This window comes from Geotrypetes seraphini, chromosome 10, assembly GCF_902459505.1.
Source record: "Geotrypetes seraphini chromosome 10, aGeoSer1.1, whole genome shotgun sequence".
In the NCBI taxonomy this organism is placed as follows: domain Eukaryota; kingdom Metazoa; phylum Chordata; class Amphibia; order Gymnophiona; family Dermophiidae; genus Geotrypetes; species Geotrypetes seraphini.
Window position 1 is genome coordinate 137306487 of NC_047093.1, and position 20536 is coordinate 137327022.

At 40.4% G+C, this 20536-nt stretch overlaps 1 protein-coding gene across 1 annotated transcript in view; it reads left to right on the forward strand.

Annotated features, from left to right (window-relative positions):
* Positions 1-19778, forward strand: part of LOC117368645 (vomeronasal type-2 receptor 26-like) — a 32251-nt gene extending 12473 nt beyond the window's left edge. The window contains exons 4-6 of the mRNA XM_033962372.1: positions 10260-10487; positions 14175-14301; positions 18883-19778. Of these exons, the coding sequence (XP_033818263.1) occupies positions 10260-10487; positions 14175-14301; positions 18883-19778 (1251 nt within the window). The remainder of the gene's footprint in view (positions 1-10259; positions 10488-14174; positions 14302-18882) is intronic.
* The last annotated feature ends 758 nt before the right edge of the window (positions 19779-20536 follow it).

Sequence of the window (20536 nt, forward strand, 5' to 3'; positions counted from 1 at the left end):
ACACAGATACTAGTGTATAGTATGAGGCACAGTATTGTCAGTCCAAGACGCCCTTTGCCCTCCACGGTTTTGATAATTAAACTCAACATTCATGATCTTCTGAACATCACCCCTCCCATAACAATCCTGTAAAATTCCACACTTCAACATCATACTTTTAAATATTACTGTGAGGGAGTAAGAGTACCTTCACTGATACTGCAATTATACCAATGGACAGCAGGGGGCACTAGCTCAACAGTAAACCATCTTAGGGCAGGTGGGGCAACCCTGCTGAGTTATGGGGGCAGGACTGATGCAAGGAGGAGTTCATATGTGCTAGAGTAGAGTCAGTCAGGGATGTCCCAGAGCAAGAGACTTCCCCAAGATATGCCATGAGATGAGAGTTCTCCAGAGGAAGAAACTTTCCCTAGCTGTAGGCTGAGGAGAAGCCCTGGGAAGAAGTGAAGTTAGGAGGAAAACTGTCAAAGCGAGATAGTTGCTATCTACTTGGCTAAGGTAAGCTGTATAAACGGTTGCAACCAGTGTTTGGAGATGGCAATCATTAACCATAAAAATTATATTGGGCTCTGTAACCCATATGATATTTAAAGATTTATGAAATGGAACTAGACTGGTAATGAAATAAGAGACTATTTTGCCTTCCTTGAGCCTGTGAAGTAACAGGCTCAGGTTTGTGAATCAATAAAGAGTGTGTTGTACCTTTAAAGTATATCTGACTGGATGTGCACAGGTTTAACCCTCAAAGACTGTTCAGGATCTTACAACTACATTTTGGTTTGTGTGTATAACATAGTAACATAGTAGATGACAGATAAAGACCCGAATGGTCCATCCAGTCTACCCAACCTGATTCAATTTAAATTTTTTTAAATTTTTTCTTCTTAGCTATTTCTGGACAAGAATCTAAAGCTCTACCCGGTACTGTGCTTGGGTTCCAACTGCCAAAATCTCCGTCAAAACCTACTCCAGCCCATCTACACCCTCCCATCCGCTAAAGCCCTCTCTAGCCCTTCCTCCCCCAAACGGCCATATTCAAACACAGACTATGCAAGTCTGCCCAGTACTGGCCTTAGTTCAATATTTAATATTATTTCCTGATTCTAGATCCTCTGTGTTCATCCCACGCTTTGTTGAACTCAGTCACCGATTTCCTCTCCAGCGCATTCCAGGCATCCACCACCCTTTCCGTAAAGTAGAATTTCCTAACATTGCTCTTGAATCTACCACCCCTCAACCTCAAATAATGTCCTCTGGTTTTACCATTTTCCTTTCTCTGGAAAAGATTTTGTTCTACGTTAATACCCTGCCTGCTCTCCCTGCAGATAAGAGAATATTCAATTTGGTATACTTTCCCTCAGGGCGACTCCAACCATTAGGCAAGATTAGGCAGATACGAACTAGTGGTTTGCAACCCAATCCTTGGAACACATCCAGCCGGTCAGGTTTTCAGGATACCCACTGAATATGTAAGAGAGAAATTTGCATACACTACCTCCATTGTATACAAATCTCTCTCATTCATATATATTGTAGATAACCTGAAAACCCAAGTTCCTATATATGTTCTGAGGATTGGGGGTAATAGAAACCTACAATACACATATGTGCATGCATGGATATGGATAGCAGGCTTATACTAAAGTCCATTCTCAATATTCAAATAGTACGATACCTTTAAATGTTCACAAACTGTGAAATTACAAATAATGAAACATTGAGTCTGAGAAAATAGCGGTTAGGCTCCAGCAGTACGCATTGTGCTTCAAAACTGCAGAAAGTGAATAGGGGATATACCAGCGATCTCAAGTGTGATAGTAGGAAATAGGAAGATGAAGTTCAAAAATATCCCACCAATAGAAGAGCAGAGACTAAGAGTCTAAAGCAAATTGTTTATACTGTAGAACCATTAGCAGAAGAAGACTATGTACCAGTAGAGTATATGAACATGAATGTAACTTAGTCTGTAGCAAGGCCTTAATAATGAAGGACCTGATAGCAAATAGTCAAGTGGAAATAATATGTATAGTAGAGACGTTGATTCAGGACAAAGAACGAAAGAAGTTATCCTTCCGCTGTATCGGGCAATGGTGCGCCCACATCTTGAGTACTGCGTCCTGTATTGGTCACCGTACCTTAAGAAGGATATGGCATTGCTCGAGAGAGTTCAGAGGAGAGCAACACGACTGATTAAGGGGATGGAAAGCCTTTCATATGCTGAGAGATTGGAAAAACTGGGACTCTTTTCCCTAGAAAAGAGAAGATTAAGAGGGGATATGATAGAGACTTACAAGATCATGAAGGGCATAGAGAGAGTAGAGAGGGACAGATTCTTCAAACTTTCAGAGAATAAAAAAACAAGAGGGCATTCGGAAAAGTTGAAAGGAGGCAAATTCAAAACTAATGCTAGGAAATTCTTCTTTACACAACGGGTGGTGGACACCTGGAATACAATTCCAGAGGAAGTTATAGGGCAGAGTACAGTACTGGGGTTTAAGAAAGGTTTGGACAAATTCCTGCTGGAAAAGGGGATAGAGGGGTATAGATAGAAATTTACTGCACAGGTCCTGAACCTGTTGGGCCGCCGCGTGAGCGGACTGCTGGGCGCGATGGACCTCGGGTCTGACCCAGCGGAGGCATTTCTTATGTTCTTATGTTCTTATGACAATGACTCACCAGTAGTAACTGATCTTTGTCCACCCAGGTACAAACTAATCCATTCACCCAGGAAAAACAGAAGAGGAGGGGAGACTCCTCATAATGTACAAATCATTCTTCTCTCTACAAAATCTAGACAGCTGTAATGACCAGGGGCTGGAATATATGATCGGTAAATAAACCAAGAAGGCGGGAAAGACATAAAATTGCTATTAATATATAGACCACCAAGTAACTGGAATGTAGTAGAGGGTAAAATCACTTACCTGATCTCTCACTATGTCATTGATAACCCTAATTTAATAGTCATAGGTGACTTAAACCTACATCTGGATGTACAAGATGACCCAAAAGTACACACCTTCCAAAGCTTGATGGAACAACTAGAATTCACCACATCCCCACAGGTTCCTACTCACAAACGTGGACTCATTCTAGATTTCATCTCATACTCAACAATTATTTATTTAGGTATTTATATACCGCCTATCAAGGCTATCTAATTAGACCAAATTGCAAGCTGATTGATCATATAGAATGGGAGCAGTAGACCACTCACTCTTACTTCCCAAATTAAATGAGCTAGGAATACAGGGTATGGTACTGCAATGGTTTATACAATTCTTAAAAAAACCCAGAACATATGAAGTCTGCAAAGATGATAAGAAATCTCAGCAATATAAAGCCAACTGTTGTGTTCCATCTATTTGAGAGCTCTGAGAAATAATATGCCCTTGACCCAGGATCTCATCCTCTCTTATACAGATGAAATCTTCATTCTATGAAGAGGCAAATAATCCTTTGATGACACCCTAAATTATATGAAAAATACTATTGATGAACTGAGTGCATGGACGATGAGAAACCCTTAAACTAAACAAATTAAAGACAAGAATATTAACATAAGAATATAATAGCCTTACTGGATCAGACCAATGGTCCATCAAGCCCAGTAGCCCGTTCTCATGGTAGCCAATCCAGGTCCCTAGTACCTGACCAAAACCCAAGGAGTAGCAACAGTGCATGCTACCAATCCAGAGCAAGCAGTGGCTTCTCCATGCCTTTTTCAATAACAGACTAAGGATTTTTCCTCCAGGAAATAGTTCATGCCTTTCTTAAAACCAGCTATGCTATCTGTTTCAGTTTAACTATTCTCTGAGTGAAAAAATATGTCTTCCTATTGGTTTTAAAAGTATTTCCTTGTAACTTCATTGAGTGTCCCCTAGTGTTTGTAATTTTTGTTGGCATGAAAAGTTGATCCACTTGTACCCATTCTACTCCACTCAGGATTTTGTAGACTTCAATTATATCTCCCCTCAGCCATCTCTTTTCCAAGCTAAAGAGCCCTAACCTTTTTAGTCTTTCCTCATATGAAAGGAGTTCCATCCCCTTTATCATCTTGGTCACTCTTCTTTGAATCTTTTCTAGCACCACTATATCTTTCTTGAGATAAGGAGACCAGAATTGAACACAATACTTGAGATGAGGTTGCACCATGGAGCAATACAGGGTCATTATAACATTCTTACCCCCCCTCTTTTATGAAACTGCGATAGCAGTTTCTAGTGTGGGGAGCCGCGCTGAATGGCCCGTGCTGCTCCCGACACTCATAGGAATTTAATGAGCGTCGAGAGCAGCGCAGCTCCCCACACTAGAAACTGCTATCGCAGTTTCTTAAAAGGAGGCCTTAGTCTTGTTAACCATCCCTCTTGTTAACCATCCCTTTTTTAATAATTCCTAGCGTCCTGTTTGCTTTTTTAGCCGCTGCCACACATTGGGCAGAAGGTTTCATCGTATTGTCTATGATGACACCCAACTAAATTTCTTGGGTGCTAACCCCCAAAGTTGACCCTAACATCTGATTTGGGTTATTCTTCCCAATGTACATTTGTCTAGATTAAATTTCATCTGCCACTTGGATAGCAAATTTTCCAATTTCCTAAGGTCTGCCTGCAATTTTTCACAATCTACATGTGTTTTAACAACTTTGAACAGTTTAGTTCCATCTACAAATTTTTTTTTCAATTTTTAATTTATCAATTTTAACATTTTGAACATTTTACAAGTCAAGAAAGGAAAAAACATCTTACAAACAGAAATATGTATAAGTAATGAAATTCCATTACCTTTTAACAATTGCAAAAAATAAAATTAAACTAAACAGCAAGTTGTAATTAGTCCACTATATATAGAGACGGAGCTGACATATAGCTGAAATTTAACATCAAGAAAATATTACAAGGAAAACTAAAGATGAGGTTGAGCGGCTCACGAACTTTACCTCACTGAGCTAACTGGCTGTAACATAACTTATAAAATAGAAATACATTACCCTTTAGCTGAAATAAATTTTGATAACTGCTTTGGCTCATAGAAAGCATATCTGTTTTCTTTAAATACCAAGACACACTTACAATGGTATCTCAGAGCAAAGATTGTGCCTAACTGAAGTGCCTTAAGTCTCAAAATAAGAAACTGTTTCCTACTCTTCTGGGTAGGACAAGACATATCTGGATACATTCTTATTGTATTGGACAAAAAAGGAATATCTTTATATTTGAAAAACTATTTAAGCATCCATTCCCTGTCAGAATCAACTGCAAACTGTACCAATAATGAAGCAGAAACCTGAGTCTCAGTCTCCGACCTCTCCAGGAAATTAGTTAAATCCAAACTATCAGCAGATAAATTCTGCTGGTTAGGACTTTGAGATTTAATTCTTCTAGGTAAATGACATGCTTTGGAGAGAGGCGGAAACAAAGACTCCGGTACTTTCAGAACTTCATTCAAATATCTTTTAAACATAACTATTGCCGTTATTGGAAATATTTTTGGGAAGTTAATAATCTGAAGATTACACCTCCTCATGTAGTTTTCCATCATTTCTTGTTTAAAATGCAAATTTGCACTATCCTTGACCCAAGTCAAAGCCTGTACTTCTAAAATGTTTACTCTGGCTTCCACATCTTCTGATTTATTTTCCAAACTTAATACTCTAGTCTTTAGCTGCTTATTTTCTGAAAGCACCATAGTACACTTTGAGGAAAGTTGCTCCATTTGGTTTCCCAGAGAGATTTATAAATGAGATATTGCCTCCCAAATGGACTCCATATTAAAGACAGGCCTCTGTAAAGAAGCAAATTCAGTTCTGGGACCCGAAGTACATCTCACAGTACCTGGTGCCACATTAGGAATCGCTGAAGAAGCATGAGCTTGTTCCAGACCCCCCGCCAACTGCAAAGATGATAAAGAAAACTGCTCCTGACTCCGCTCAGGGTCGAGACTTCAGCCCCATTGGGTCATCAAGAGCACATCCCGAGCTGGTCTAGCCACCAACAGCTCTTCCAATGCATCTTCCAATGTGAGTAGGTGGGTTTCGCTCCTCCAGGGAAAGAGTGGCTCCCTCAAAGGAGAATTTGTGCGCCTCAGCTTGTGCGACCTCTCCAGCCAAGGTTAAATCCTCCAGTTGCAGTGTTCTAGAGCCAAGCTCCACAAAGACATTCATCGGCCCGGTCTGAACCACAACAGGCTCCTCCGGGAACACCCGGGTCTTTGACTCTCTTTACCATTCGGGTAAAAGGAAAAAACATCCAAATTAGACAGTGTCTCTGTGAAGACCTCAAACCATCATCTTGAGTAAGCTCTGCCTCGTCATCTGCAAATTTAATCACCTCACTCATCATTCCAATTTCCAGAAGACAAACGTGAATAGGGATGGAGAAGTAATAGACCCTGATCAATTTTCAGAGGGTTGTATTCGTAAGGAGCTAGCTAAAATAAAAGTAGACAATATGATGGGGCTGGATGGTGTACAACTGAGCGTGCTGAAGGTACTTATTGATGTTCTGGTGGCTCCGCTGACTGACCTTTTCAATAAGTCTCTAGAGTCGGGAGTGGTACCGGAAGAGTGGAGAAGGGCGGATGTGGTCCCGCTTCACAAAAGTGGAAGTAAGGAAGAAGTAGGGAATTACAGGTAAGTCAGGTAAGTCTGACTTCTGTGGTAAGCAAATTAATGGAAATGCTTTTAAAACAGAGAATGGTGAAGTTTAAGGAATCCTGTGGATTACAGGAGGCAACATGGATTCATTAGAGGTAGGTCTTATCAGACAAATCTGATCAATTTCTTTGACTGGGTGACCAGAGAATTGATAGAGGAAGTGCTCTAGATGTGGTGTATTTAGATTTTAGCAAAGCCTTCGACAGTGTTCCACACAGACATCTAATAAATAAATTGAGTGCTCTCGGGATGGGTCCCAGAGTGACAGGCTGGATGAAGAACTGATTGAGTGGAAGGCGACAGAGGGTAGTGATCAATGGAGATCGCTCTGAGAAATGGGTGGTGCGCCTCAAGGTTCTGTTCTTGGGCCTCTTCTTTTTAACATGTTTATAAATGATATTGAATAATAATAATAATTTATTTTTATATGCTGCCACACCCCATAGTTCTAGGCGGTTCACATCAAAAAGAACTGTACAATCAGTGAAAAAATACAATTGACATTAAAATATACATATTAAAATATCAATTTGCAATTTTACCAGTCAAGATTAAAACATCAATTTACAAATTTACCAAACAGATCAGTTTTCAACAGCTTCCTAAAAGACACATAAGAATAAGCCTGAGAAATAATGGTACATAACCATTAATTCATTTTGCCTGCCTGAAATGCAAATAGTTTGTGAAGAAATCTCTTATATCGACAATATTTTATGGTTGGATAAACAAACAGATAATTTCCTCAAGTGATCCCATTTGGTTTATATCGTTCAAAACATGAAAACAGGTAAGTAGGAGCCAAACCAAATAAGGCCTTAAAACAAATACAATCAAACTTAAACAGTATTCTTGCCTCAAGAGGCAACCAATGTAACTGTTGGTCATGTTTTCTCAGGCCAAAAATCAAACGAACCGCTGTAGAAGGGTTGTCAGGTAAGATTTGCCTCTTTTCAGATGATACTAAAATCTGCAATAGAGTAGACACGCCGGTATAATAACATGAAGAAAGACCTGTTGAAGCTTGAAGAATGGTCTGAAATTGAATGCTAAGAAATGCAAGGCCATGCATTTCAGCTGCAAAAACCCAAGGGAATGGTACAGTTTAGGGGTTGATTTTTGAAGTGTGGTGCAAGCAATGATCTTGAGCAGAGTAGATTATTGTCATTCATTATACTTGGGAGCTGCAAAAGTGAAAATGAGGGCATTACAGATGTTGATAACTCTGCAGCCAGATTGGTTACAGGTACCTCTAGAACAGAGGTCTCGAACTCAAACCCTTTGCAGAGCCACATTTTGGATTTGTAGGTACTTGAAGGGCCGCAGAAAAAAATAGTTAATGTCTTATTAAAGAAATGACAATTTTGCATGAGGTAACACTCTTTATAATTTATAAATCTTTCCTTTTGGCTAAGTCTTAATAATAATATTGTCATTTATAGCTAAAGAGACATATGATCAAGAAACTTTTATTTTACTTTTGTGATTATGATAAACATACCGAGGGCCTCAAAACAGTACCTGGCGGGCCACATGTGGCCCCCGGGCCACGAGTTTGAGACCACTGCTCTAGAATGACTCGTATAACACCACTATTGAAGCAGTTGTACTGGTTACCAATACAACAAAGAGTCCAATTCACAATTCTCTCCATAAGTCATCAAACTTTGTACCAAGTTTCTCCTACCTTTTTTTAAGAGCTTTTTGAAATCTATCAGCCTAAAAGAAGTCTGAGATCAGAAAACAGTATGAAATTATGTTTGGAAGGTAATATGTTAATCTCCCACATTAAGATTGGTGCGACAGGGTAATTCTGATGATACTGCCACCCAACTCAGCTGTGGGAACCACCCTGGAACGCAATTGCTGCTCCACTACCTTGCCCTTTCCACAATGCACAGTAGCACCCTTCCTGTTCCTTCTCCCTCCAACGTCCACTCACCCAATCACCAGTGCAGAAAGAGCAGCAGACTTCAATCTGCATGGCAGTAATGACAGAGCCACCCCCGGACGTGGATCCACCTAATCCAATGCACCATCTTCATCAAAAGAGTCGCTGGCCTGAAAGGAAATCGCCGGTACTTTGTCCACCAAAGCCTACACTGGGGACCCACCTGACGCCATATGGCGCTTGCCACCGCTACAAAAACCTGCGTAAAATGTGCGCTCATGTTGTGCGTGTCTGTGTCATGCTCATCCACATTGTGCGTACTCGTGCATGACGCACGCGTACATGCTTATTTAGTGAGTTAAAAATTAATAAAATGTTTTGCTCATCTTGCAAAACTCTCGCAAACCCCATCACTTGCTATCCAAGGTTTGACTGTACGTGGAATACATCTGGTCTGGGCTTCCACAATGGCATTTTTAAATAACACCCATACCTGGTTTATAGTCCTAACCTTTGCAACTGTTCCTTTTAGTTTTTTTAACCATTTTCCTCATTTTATCATAGTCACCCTTTTGAAAATTAAATGCTTCTACATTAGATTTCTTTTGCGACGTCACTCCCGGTATCATCTCAAATTTGATCACGTTATGATCGCTGTTTCCCAGTGGACCCAACACAGTTAACTCCTGTACTATGCCTTGCATTCCACTAAGGACCAAATCTAAAATAATTCCCTCTCTTGTCTGTTCCTGGACCAGTTGCTCTAAGAAGCATATTGGAATTTTACATCCCTAGCACTCCCCGATGTAATATTTAACCAGTCAATGTTGGGGTAATTGAAATCACTGTAAACCAAAACTGTGTCCTATAGGAAAAACACAGTGGGTCCCCTTTAATGCTGCAAGGCCAACAATCCACACACTCGCATCCACTGTCATCCACAACTCACAAAGCAGTAGAGAAAAAAACCTCAGTTTGGCTTCATTGATAACGCTTAACAGAGAAGAAAATGATAGAGTCACTTTCAAATAGAACATCAGCCCTGAGGCAAACCACCTTCATGCAAAGAAGAACAGCACGCCAAAGAAAATTTGTTCATTAGGGTTAGGGTAAAAAGCTGCACATCCACAAAGTCTCAATCGATTTGTGAGCATAACCAACAATTGGAAAAATCACAGAAACCTTAGTTATACATTTTGGTGGAATACATTATGCCATATATTTAAAATGGAACGAGCAATAGCAGTACAAAGAGGGACATATACTAAATTTATAAAAATATGGGGGCCATTGGCAAAATATTGTAGTGAATAGTCAGCACTTCTTCTCTTCTCCTTTTCGTTTTTAATGTTACTTAATATGTTATACTATGATATATAATATGTGTATATTTTTATTGAAAATATGATGAAGGGAGGGTGGTGGGTGGGGGGTTATTGATTTTACTAGAAGTCTATGTGGCAGATATCAAAGTGCTATTCTGGAATAATTTGTTTGTAATATACTCTTTTGTGCACTTGTTGTTTAATTTGAAAATGAATAAAGAATTATAAAAAAAAAAAAAAAAAAAATACATATGTGAGCAGAGAAACAAAACACCGAACTTTAGCTGCAAATATGTGTCTGAGCTTTCTTAAAACATCTCCACTGTATGCTGCCATAGAAATTGTTTTGTAACCTGGCACTAATGAAATTATACACTTCACTCTTTAGCTCCATCGTTATCTGAGGAATCTCCACTTTAAGAATGGACTGGGGGAAGAGATGTACTTGGATGAGAATGGAGACCTTTCCACTGGATATGATATTAAGAACTTGATCATTATGCCTGATAACACATGGAAATATGAAATTGTTGGAAGTTATAACCCTTACGCTCTTCTAGGGCAGGATTTCACCATTGATGAGAAGGCGATTGTGTGGGAGAGTTCATTCATCCAGGTCAGATTTTAGGGCATGATGAGAGGTGCTAATCCACATAGGTATCATGAATTTTTTAAAAATAAAAGGCCAAAAGGATGGTTGTCAGTCATTAGCTGCTACAGATTTGGCCCCATAAGCAACATGTTCTCAAGTAAATTGTGTATGATTTGTATATTCTGGCCTAGTGGCCAAAAACATGGTAGGGTAGGATAAAGTTGAAAGTTCAAGTTTACTATCTATTCTGCCACAGTATAAACATGTCCCAGAAACTCCTACTCTAAAAGCAAAACTAGACTGTAGCATGAGGAAATATTTTTCAGGCAGGTTGATCAAACAATGGTCAGGTAACTCATTCCTATGTAACTGAATCTCTTTTTAAAAATATCTTTGTATACGTATATTACATTGTAATAGTGTGAATGAGGGTTGAACCTGGTCCTTCACATAAACAGTACATCCGGAGCAAGATTCTTTATTCACACAAAATATGCCAAAGCTCGATATTTCACAAGTGTAGTCACTTAGAGGTAAAGTCTCTTAAGACAGAACAACTTTTAAACTGAGATGTGGGGGAAAGCCGACAGTCACCCAGGAGCGGATGGTTCAGTGTGAGGTATTCTTGACAGAGAGTAAACAGTGGAGTGCTGCAGGGGTCTGTACTGGGACTAGTGCTATTTAACTTATTTATAAATGATCTGGAAATTGGAACGACAAGTGAGGTGATTAAATTTGCAGATGACACTAAAATGTTCAAAGTTGTTAAAATGCATACAGATTGTGAAAAATCGTAGGCAGATCTTAGGAAGTTGGAAGACTGGGTGTCCAAGTGGCAGATGAAATTTAATGTGGACAAATGCAAAGTGATGCACATTGAGATGAATAACCTGAATCACAGTTACCAGATGCTAGGATGTGGCGGCAGCCAAAAAAGCAAACAGGATGCTAGGAATTAAAAAAGGGATGGTTAACAAAACTAAGAATGTTATAATACTCCTGTTTCACTCCATGGTGCAACCTCATCTGGAGTATTGTGTTCATTTCTGGTCTCCTTATCTCAAGAAAGATATAGCGATGCTAGAAAAGATTTAAAGAGTGACCAAGATGATAAAGGGGATGGAACTCCTCTCGTATGAGGAAAGCCTAAAATGGTTAGGGCTCTTCAGCTTGGAAAAGAGATGGCTGAGGGGAGATATGATTGAAGTCTACAAAATCCTAAGTGGAGTAGAACGGGTACAAGTGGATACTGAAAATGTTACCCAGACAGAAGGAGTGGTTCCATGTGCAAGCTGTCTTCAGCTTGAATCTCTCATGAAGGAAGTAAAGAAACTGAGAGAGGTGGCAAGACTGAGAAGCATCAATGAGAATGAGAGGTACATCGATGAAATGGTTCATGAGGTGTAAAGATTTCCAGCAGTGGGGAAGAAGAGGCTGTGCTGAGGGAAGACAGCTGGACTCAGATTACAGAACACTGCAAGATTGGTACTTTGACTCCCCCGCCCTTGAACAGAAGAACCGGTATGCTGTCCTAGAAGTGGAGGAAATGAGAGCATCCCAAGGAGAGGAAGAACAAAGCTTGAAATCCCCCCAAATTACTGGATACATGACCAATAGGAGGCAGAAGGTCATTTAGTTAGCAATTCCCTTCTGAGAGGTACAGAAGCATCCATCTGCAGACCAGACATGATGTCACAAGAGGTATGATGTCTGCCTGGTGCCAAAATCCAAGATGTAACGGAGAGATTGCTGAGACTCAGCAAGCCTGATGACTATTATCCAATGCTGTTGGAATGCGCTCCCGAGAGAGGTGGTGGAGATGAAAACGGTGACGGAGTTCAAAAAAGCATGGGATGAACACAGAGGATCTAGAATCAGAAAATAATAGTAAATATTGAAGGACTAAGGCTAGTACTGGGCAGACTTACATAGTCTATGTCTATATATGGCCATTTGATGGAGGATGGGCTGGGGAGGGCTTCAATGGATGGGAGGGTGTAGATGGACTGGAGTGAGCTTTGATGGAGACTTCAGTAGTTGGAACCTAAGAACATATCAAAAGCAACTTTGTGGCTATGGGAGAGAAGGTGAAGCAGTCAGGTGCACAGGTGGTATTCTCGTCCATCCTCCTGTTGAGGGTAAAGGCCAGGGCAGAGAAGCTCGCATCCTGGAGATGAATGCGTGGCTATATGGATAGTGTCATCGACAGTGTTTTGGCTACCTGGACCAAGGGATGATTTTCCAAGGGCTGGTGAACAGGGATGGTGTGCATCTATCAAAGAAAAAAAGAAGTGTCTTGGCAGCAGGCTGGCTAATCTACTGAAGAGGGCTTTAAACTACACAGATGGGAAAAGGAGGCAATGTCTGGAAAGCAGTATATGACATATAGGGGCAGACTTAAAGAAAAGGCAAAAACAGGAAGTTGTGTCATAAGAATGGAGGGAAGGTCACAAGCTGGCCTGTTTGGCATTGGCTAGCTCTGGAAGGTATGAGTAACAGCAGAGTGGGAGCAAAAGAGACTCGGGGAGCAAGTTTTTTTTCTCTACAGAAGCAAGGCTTTTGCCATTTCCGTGGGGTGGTAAAAAGCTAGGATATGGGGAAAGCCTCTGCTTGCCCTGGATCGGTAGTATGGAATGTTGATACTTCTTGGTTTTTGGCCAGGTACTAGTGACCTGGATTGGCCACCGTGAGAACGGGCTACTGGGCTTGATGGACCTTTGGTCTGACTCAGTAAGGCTATTCTTATGTTCTTATCCACAATTATTAGGGGGGCTATGTTCCCCATGGCACCCATTCCAATACCTATGACTCCAAGTACTAGATCTCCTGCTCTCCCATTAAACATTTTTTAGGTTTTTTTATCCACCGAGTTGCACTCAGAGTGAACAAAATTGATTCTACCTTGAACAAATGGGTCTACCAGTCTTCCTAAAGATGGCAATATCATACAGGTATGTGATTGTGTAACTGCCATAGGGCTTCAGCACGCAGTCAACAAGGCACTAGAATTTAGGGTGACCCGTCAAAAGCACGCTGGACTTTTGTGCGCCGTTAATCCAGTGGCGACATTTGCACGTAGGACATATGTGTGCCGTTGCTTCCGTCGCTTTGAAGCCTTTCCGTTAGCGCTGTGAGGGGGGGTGGGGGAATCCCCCACAACATTTACAAGACCTCGCACTCCCATTGGGGGTGGGTGGGGGTGAGTGGGGGGATCCCCCCCCCAACTACAATGAAAACTCCCATTCTCCTTTCCATTTTTGCTGATCAGGAGTTTTCAGTGTAGTGGGGAGGGTTCCCCTCAACCCCCCCCAACTAAAAAAGGTATTGGTGGGTTCTGGGTGGGCTTGAGGGGATCAGGAGGCATGTCTTTTGGGGGATTCTAGCAGGAGGGATTGGGCATCCCTACTGCTGATGATGCTTAGACAGCTTCTGAGACCAGGTATCCTATACAGAATCCGGCCCTTTGAGTCTATTGTCAAAAAGGTTTGTCAAGCATCTTCTTTTATTCATGAAAACACTAGGGGAATTTTATAAGAGCCTTTCTAAGCATGGAAAATTCTGTTCCATATGGTCAAGCCATTTAAAACATTATCCCCAAATATCAGTTTCAGGTATGGTATTCAAAGAAAATTGCAATCAGAAAAGGAGCATTGCATTTTAGATACAACCATCCAGGGTTAAATGACATTTCATAACTTGTTTTCTCTTCAGACACCACCACAGCCCAGATGCAGCCCAAGATGTCATCCTGGTTACAGGAAATTAACCAAGGAAGGAGAGCCCGTCTGCTGCTATGATTGCATTCCATGTGCAGAGGGAGAAGTCTCCAACCAAACTGGTGGGTGATATCATGGAACACGTGAGGTGAACATAGAAATGGGTTATTCGTTATGGTCCCTTTTCTGTGAAATAATGCAAGGAATCCAATCCCCTGGAAGTGTGATTGATTATTCCACAGAACGATCAAATATAATTTCAAAAGGCTGGTGTTATGTGGACCCAATGGGTAAAACGTCCTAAAGTATAACCACTATAGAGAGGAGAGACCTAGAGGTTAGAGCTACAGTCTCAGCACCCTGAGGTTATGGGTTCAAGCCCAGCACTGCTCCTTTTGACCCTGGGCAATAGTGCTGCCCGATTCAGGGGAAAAAATTTTGATTCGATTCAGCCTATTGAATTGATTTTTCAATTTGATTCGATGTGCCTGTCCAATTGGGTCTTGTTGTTTTTCAAACATCCTTGTGGGTTTATTTTATAATCAAAATACCAGCATATATCTTCAAATATTCAATAGTGTCCATACATGTAACATTTAAAAAAATTAAAAAATACAGTAAAACCTTGGATTGCAAGTAACTTGATTGGCAAGTGTTTTGCAAGACAAGCAAAACATTTGATTAAATTTTAACTTGATATACAAGAAATGTCTTACAAGTACATAAAGTATACACATAACACAACTGAGCCAATGGTTCTCTCTCTGATGCTGCAAGAGTATAGTGATTGTTCTAAACGAGTGACATCTTGCAATACGAGTACATACAGTATACACACGTCACATCACAACTGAGCCGACGGTTCTTCTCTCTCTGATGCTGCGGTAGTGTAGTGACAGTTCTAAATAAGCAAAGTCTTGCAATACGAGTACATACAGAATACACACGTCACATCACAACTGAGCCGATGGTTCTCTCTCTGACACTACGGGAGTCTAGTGACTGCTCTAAACGAGCGAGGTCTTGCAATACAAGTACGTGTAGTATTTTGTATTAAAGTTTTGGGTTTGTGGAACAAATCGTCTGAGTTTCCATTATTTCTTATGGGGAAATTTGCTTTGATTGGCGCTTTGGATTACAAGCATGCTTCTGGAACGAATTATGCTCGCAGACCAAGGTTTTACTGTATATAATGTGACAAGTGCTCAGTGTATCCTGCACAAACGGTGCCGCTAAGACAGGGGTAGGGAACTCCGGTCCTCGAGAGCTGTATTCCAGTCGGGTTTTCAGGATTTCCCCAATGAATATGCATTGAAAGCAGTGCGTGCAAATAGATCTCATGCATATTCATTGGGGAAATCCTGAAAACCCGACTGGAATACGGCTCTCGAGGACCGGAGTTCCCTACCCCTGTGCTAAGAGAACAAGTTTGGGGGCCATCATAACACTCTTCCGTCCCAACACAAACAAGTTATTACAATGGCTACTTTTGAAAATGGAAAAGATAGCACTTATCTTATATTGGAGGTAACTGATTTTGTTCCTTCATCATAACCGAATAGCGGCCGGGCAGGAATTTTTCTATGCTATTGTGCTTTAAAATGACTGATGCATGCTCATAAGGTTGTACCTGAATGTAAAAACACTTTAGAAAACTATATTTCTAAAATCATTTCTTAGACGTGTTTGTATACAGTTTGTAAACCTTTCTGAACCATTTTTTTTTTTTTTTTTTTGGGGGGGGGGTGTGGAAATCCAAAAGAAAAATGCACAAACAAGTTCACCCTAGCCTCTAAGATACCCACTTCAGATTTAGATTTACTGCAAATGAACATCTACAAAATGTGTTTTTAAAATAGTGAATTGAATGGTTTGGCAAGAAAACATCCATCTTTATTGTTTACTAGCTGATCACCCGGCATTGCCCGGGTATGTATTAATTCCAATCTTCCGGTATCGATAGACTTGTATTCAGTGATTACGCCTGGAACTTGGACTTAAACGGCATTGGTAGTGCCAGTATTCATCTCTGTGATGACAAAAAGTATGGCTTAGACACTAATATCTAATATCACCCCTTCCCACCCCCACACTATTTTTCCCCAGATAGTAAGTCATATGTGTACTAAGTTTAGTTGAAATCAGTCCATGCGTTTCAAAGTTATGCTAAGTATTCATCTCAGTGAGACCGAAAACTAAGGGGTAGACACTAAAATCTGTCATTTTTGATCATTTTTACATGTCACCCCCTTCCCACCCCCACAGTTTTTTTCCCCAGATAGTAAGTCAACAAATCCCATTTCACTAAATAAAGACAAATTTAATCTTTATGTTTATATGACTGGCAAGTGAGTTACTTTTTCCATTAAAGACCTGGTTGAAGAGCCAAGGTTTCACCTGCTTCCTGAAGTAGAAATAGTCTTACGTTAAGTGAAGTCTTTCTGGGAGTATGTTCCAATGTTTCAAGGCTACTTCAGGGAAGGCTCATTGGTGGGTGTCTCACCATGTGATTTCCTTTGGTGTGTTGGGCTACTCCTTGGGAGGACTTTAGCATCCCTGGAGGTACGAAGAGAGGAATACTGATCTTCATGTGCTCAGGATCATAAAAACATAATAGCCTTACTGGTCCATCAAGCCCAGTAGTCCATTCTAACGGTGGCCAATCCAGGTCACTAGTATCTGGCCAAAACCCAAGAAGTAGCAACATTCCATGCTACTGATCCAGGGCAAGCAGTGACTTCCCCCATGTCTCTCTCAATAATAGACTAAGGACTTTTCCTCCAGGAAATAGTCCAGACATGTCTTAAAACCAGCTACACTATCCACTCTTACCACAAGCTCTGACAATGTGTTCCAGAGCTTTACTATTCTCTGAGTGAAAAAAATATACTCCTATTGGTTTTAAAAGTATTTCCCTGAGTATTTCATTGAGTGTCCCCTAATCTGTAATTTTTGGTGAAGTGAAAAATTGATCCACTTGTACCCGTTCTACTCCACTCAGGATTTTGTAGACTTCAATGATATCTCCCCTCAGCCGTCTCTTTTCCAAGCTGAAGAGCCCTAACTGTTTTAGTCTTTCTTCATATGAGAGGAGTTCCATCCTCTTTACCATCTTGGTCGCTCTTCTTTGAACCTTTTCTAGCGCCGCTATATCTTTCTTGAGATAAGGAGACCAGAATTGAACGAAATACTCCAGATGAGGTCACACCATGAAGCAATACAGGGATATTATAACATTCTTAGTCTTGTTAACCATTCCTTTTTAAATAATTCCTAGCATCCTGATTGCTTTTTTGGCCGCCGCTGCAAATTGGGTGGAAGGTTTCATCGTATTGTCTATGATGATACCCAGATCCTTTTCTTGGACATTAATCCCCAAGTGGACCCTAGCATCCGTTAACTGTGATTTGGGTTATTCCTCCCAATGTGCATCACTTTGCATTTGTCCACATTAAATTTCATCTACCACTTGGATGGCCAATTTTCAAATTTCCTAAGGTATTCCTGCAATTTTTCACAATCCGCGCGCGCTTAATAACTTTGAACAGTTTAATGTCATCTGCAAATTTAATCATCTCACTCATCATTCCAATTTCCAGATCATGTATAAATAAGTTAAATAGAATGGTCCCAGTATAAACCCCTGCAGTACTCCACTGTTAACTCTCCTCCATTGAGAAAAATGGCCATTTAACCCTCCCCTCTGTTTTCTATCTGATAACCAATTCCTAATCCACAAATGAACTTTGCCACCTATCCCATGACTCTTTGATTTTCTCAGGAACCTCTCATGAGGAACTTTATCAAAAGCTTTCTGTAAATCTAGATACACTTATTGAATAAGCACCTAAAATTTGCCCTGTTATAGTATTATCCTACACTTGAGGGTGTCCCTCATAAGCTAATGTTGGGAAAAATTACCCCCAAAGGATTCTGATTTTGCAAGCCCAGGTTCTAGCATTAATACCCCTAGGGGTGAAGTTGCCAAAAGAGGCGTATTGTCTTTATATGGCAAGCTAACACCTAGTGGTAGTCCTGTGAGACTACAGCTGTGGGTCCATTTTGAATCTTGGTCTGCAATGGGCAAAACAGTCTGGTGATCATTGCTGTCTTACCACTGACCCATCAGAGACACTCTAGTAAGTGCTTGGGGACCAGGATGAATGAGAAGATGGTTTAAGGTCTCATCAGGGATAGAAGGAAGTCTGGAATTTCATCAGGTAATGAGAAAAGAGATGGAAATCACATCTGTGGAATGGAAGGGGATAGGATTCTGATTGGGGGAAAGTGATTGTACTTTTTCAGTGGCTTGTGATAAGTATTTGCTGGTAGTGTGAGCAATCATAATGTCTGTTCTTAAATAGAGTTGAATTTCCAAATACTCTATAAATCAACAGCACTGCAGCAGTATTTGGAGAATCAACTGTACTGGTATTACTGTATTATCTCTAATTAAACTATTTAAGAAATCCATCTATTATCGAACACTAGTTTGTTCTTAAATACAGCCACTTTATTTGCAGCCATGAGAGTTAGAGTACGGTAAAATACCAAGTGTAAACTCTCTACCCATTCTGGTAGCTTGACAATTAGAGTGTTCGTTCTTGGCTGAGTGATGACATTACAGGGCTTGTGCTATTTCAGTGCACTTTAGTAATCAGATGGTATTGGTGAGATAATCAGACAATAATCTTCCTTCTCAGATATAGACACCTGTACAACATGTCCAAAGGACCAATGGCCCAATCAGAAGAGAGATGCTTGTATCCCAAAACTGAAAACATTCCTGTCTTATGAAGAGCCTCTAGGGATAGCTTTGACTTCAATCAGCCTTTTCTTCTTCCTGGTCACTGCTGTCATCCTGGGAATCTTTATTTATTACCGAGACACTCCTATAGTGAGAGCCAACAACCGAGGCCTCAGTTACATGTTCCTCATTTCCCTCATGCTCTGCTTTCTCTGCTCATTGTTATTCATGGGGTATCCTGACGATGTTACCTGCATTCTCAGGCAGACTACTTTTGGGATTATTTTCTCTATCACTCTTTCCTCCATACTAGCAAAAACGATCACTGTGGTCATGGCCTTTCATGCCACCAAGCCTGGAAGCAAGCTCCGGAAATGGATGGGTTCCAGAGTCTCTAACTCTATCGTCCTTTCCTGTTCCATTATTCAAACAGTTCTGTGTCTTGCCTGGTTGTTCACTGCTCCCCCATTCCCATATCTCAATATGAGATCAGAAATTGGAACAATACTAATTGAATGTAATGAAGGGTCAGTAATTGCATTTTATTGTGTTCTGGGTTATCTGGGATTTCTGGCTGGTGTCAGCTTCATCATAGCTTTCCTAGCAAGAAATCTACCCGACAGTTTCAATGAGGCCAAGTACATCACCTTCAGCATGCTGGTCTTCTGCAGCGTTTGGATCTCCTTTATCCCAACATATTTGAGCACCAGAGGAAAGTACATGGTGGCGGTGGAGATATTTGCTATCCTGGCCTCCAGCGTTGGACTGTTGGGTTGTATCTTTTTCCCTAAATGCTATATTATTCTGCTGAGGCCTGAAAGGAACAGCAAAAAGTACCTAACAAAAACATAATGACTTAAAGGCCTAGAAATGATAGCAGTAATATTTTCTTTTAAAGGGAGAACAAAAAATCCTATAATAAGGAGAATTGGAGTACTGTGTTACTGTTATATTTGATTGCAAACAAAATAGAAAACTTTTGAACATGTACAGAATATATGTATAAATTCACATGATTAAATGATACTTTTTATGAATTAAAGGAAGGGTTGGAAAATATGAACAATTTGGCATTTTATCTGTTCAACAGACCTATAAAATGTTGAAATATAAACACAGAACCAGATAAAGATCATCTTACCTTTCCATTCTTTCCAAGTTGATGAAATTAAGGGGTAAGTGCCACCCTCCCCCTCTATCTGCCCTAAGTGACAGTGTACATTAAGTAAGCTAACTGCTGTTGAAGATTTCCTGAAATTTACAGGTGTGATAGGTGTCACAGATGATATGAAAACTGAGATTGTGAATGAATCAAAATTAAGTGAATATATTAAAGTTTAGGGAATGAAAATGAGCTCTAGTGAAAAAGTCTGAGGCATTGTAATTAAAGACTGATGTTTAAATTGCTGGATCTGCACTCTAGCTAAGCTAAGGAAGTTCAGAAGTTTGATTTTGTGACTCTTAAGACATAGGCAAATTTATGTACCATTGTTCATAAGGTTCTCAGAGGAGCAAGAAACTTGGGATTTTTACAGAGAGAATCTGTTCCTTATAGATTAGAACATACAATGCTAATTGGGAGGTCATACAGAAGTGAGGATTTGTCTACA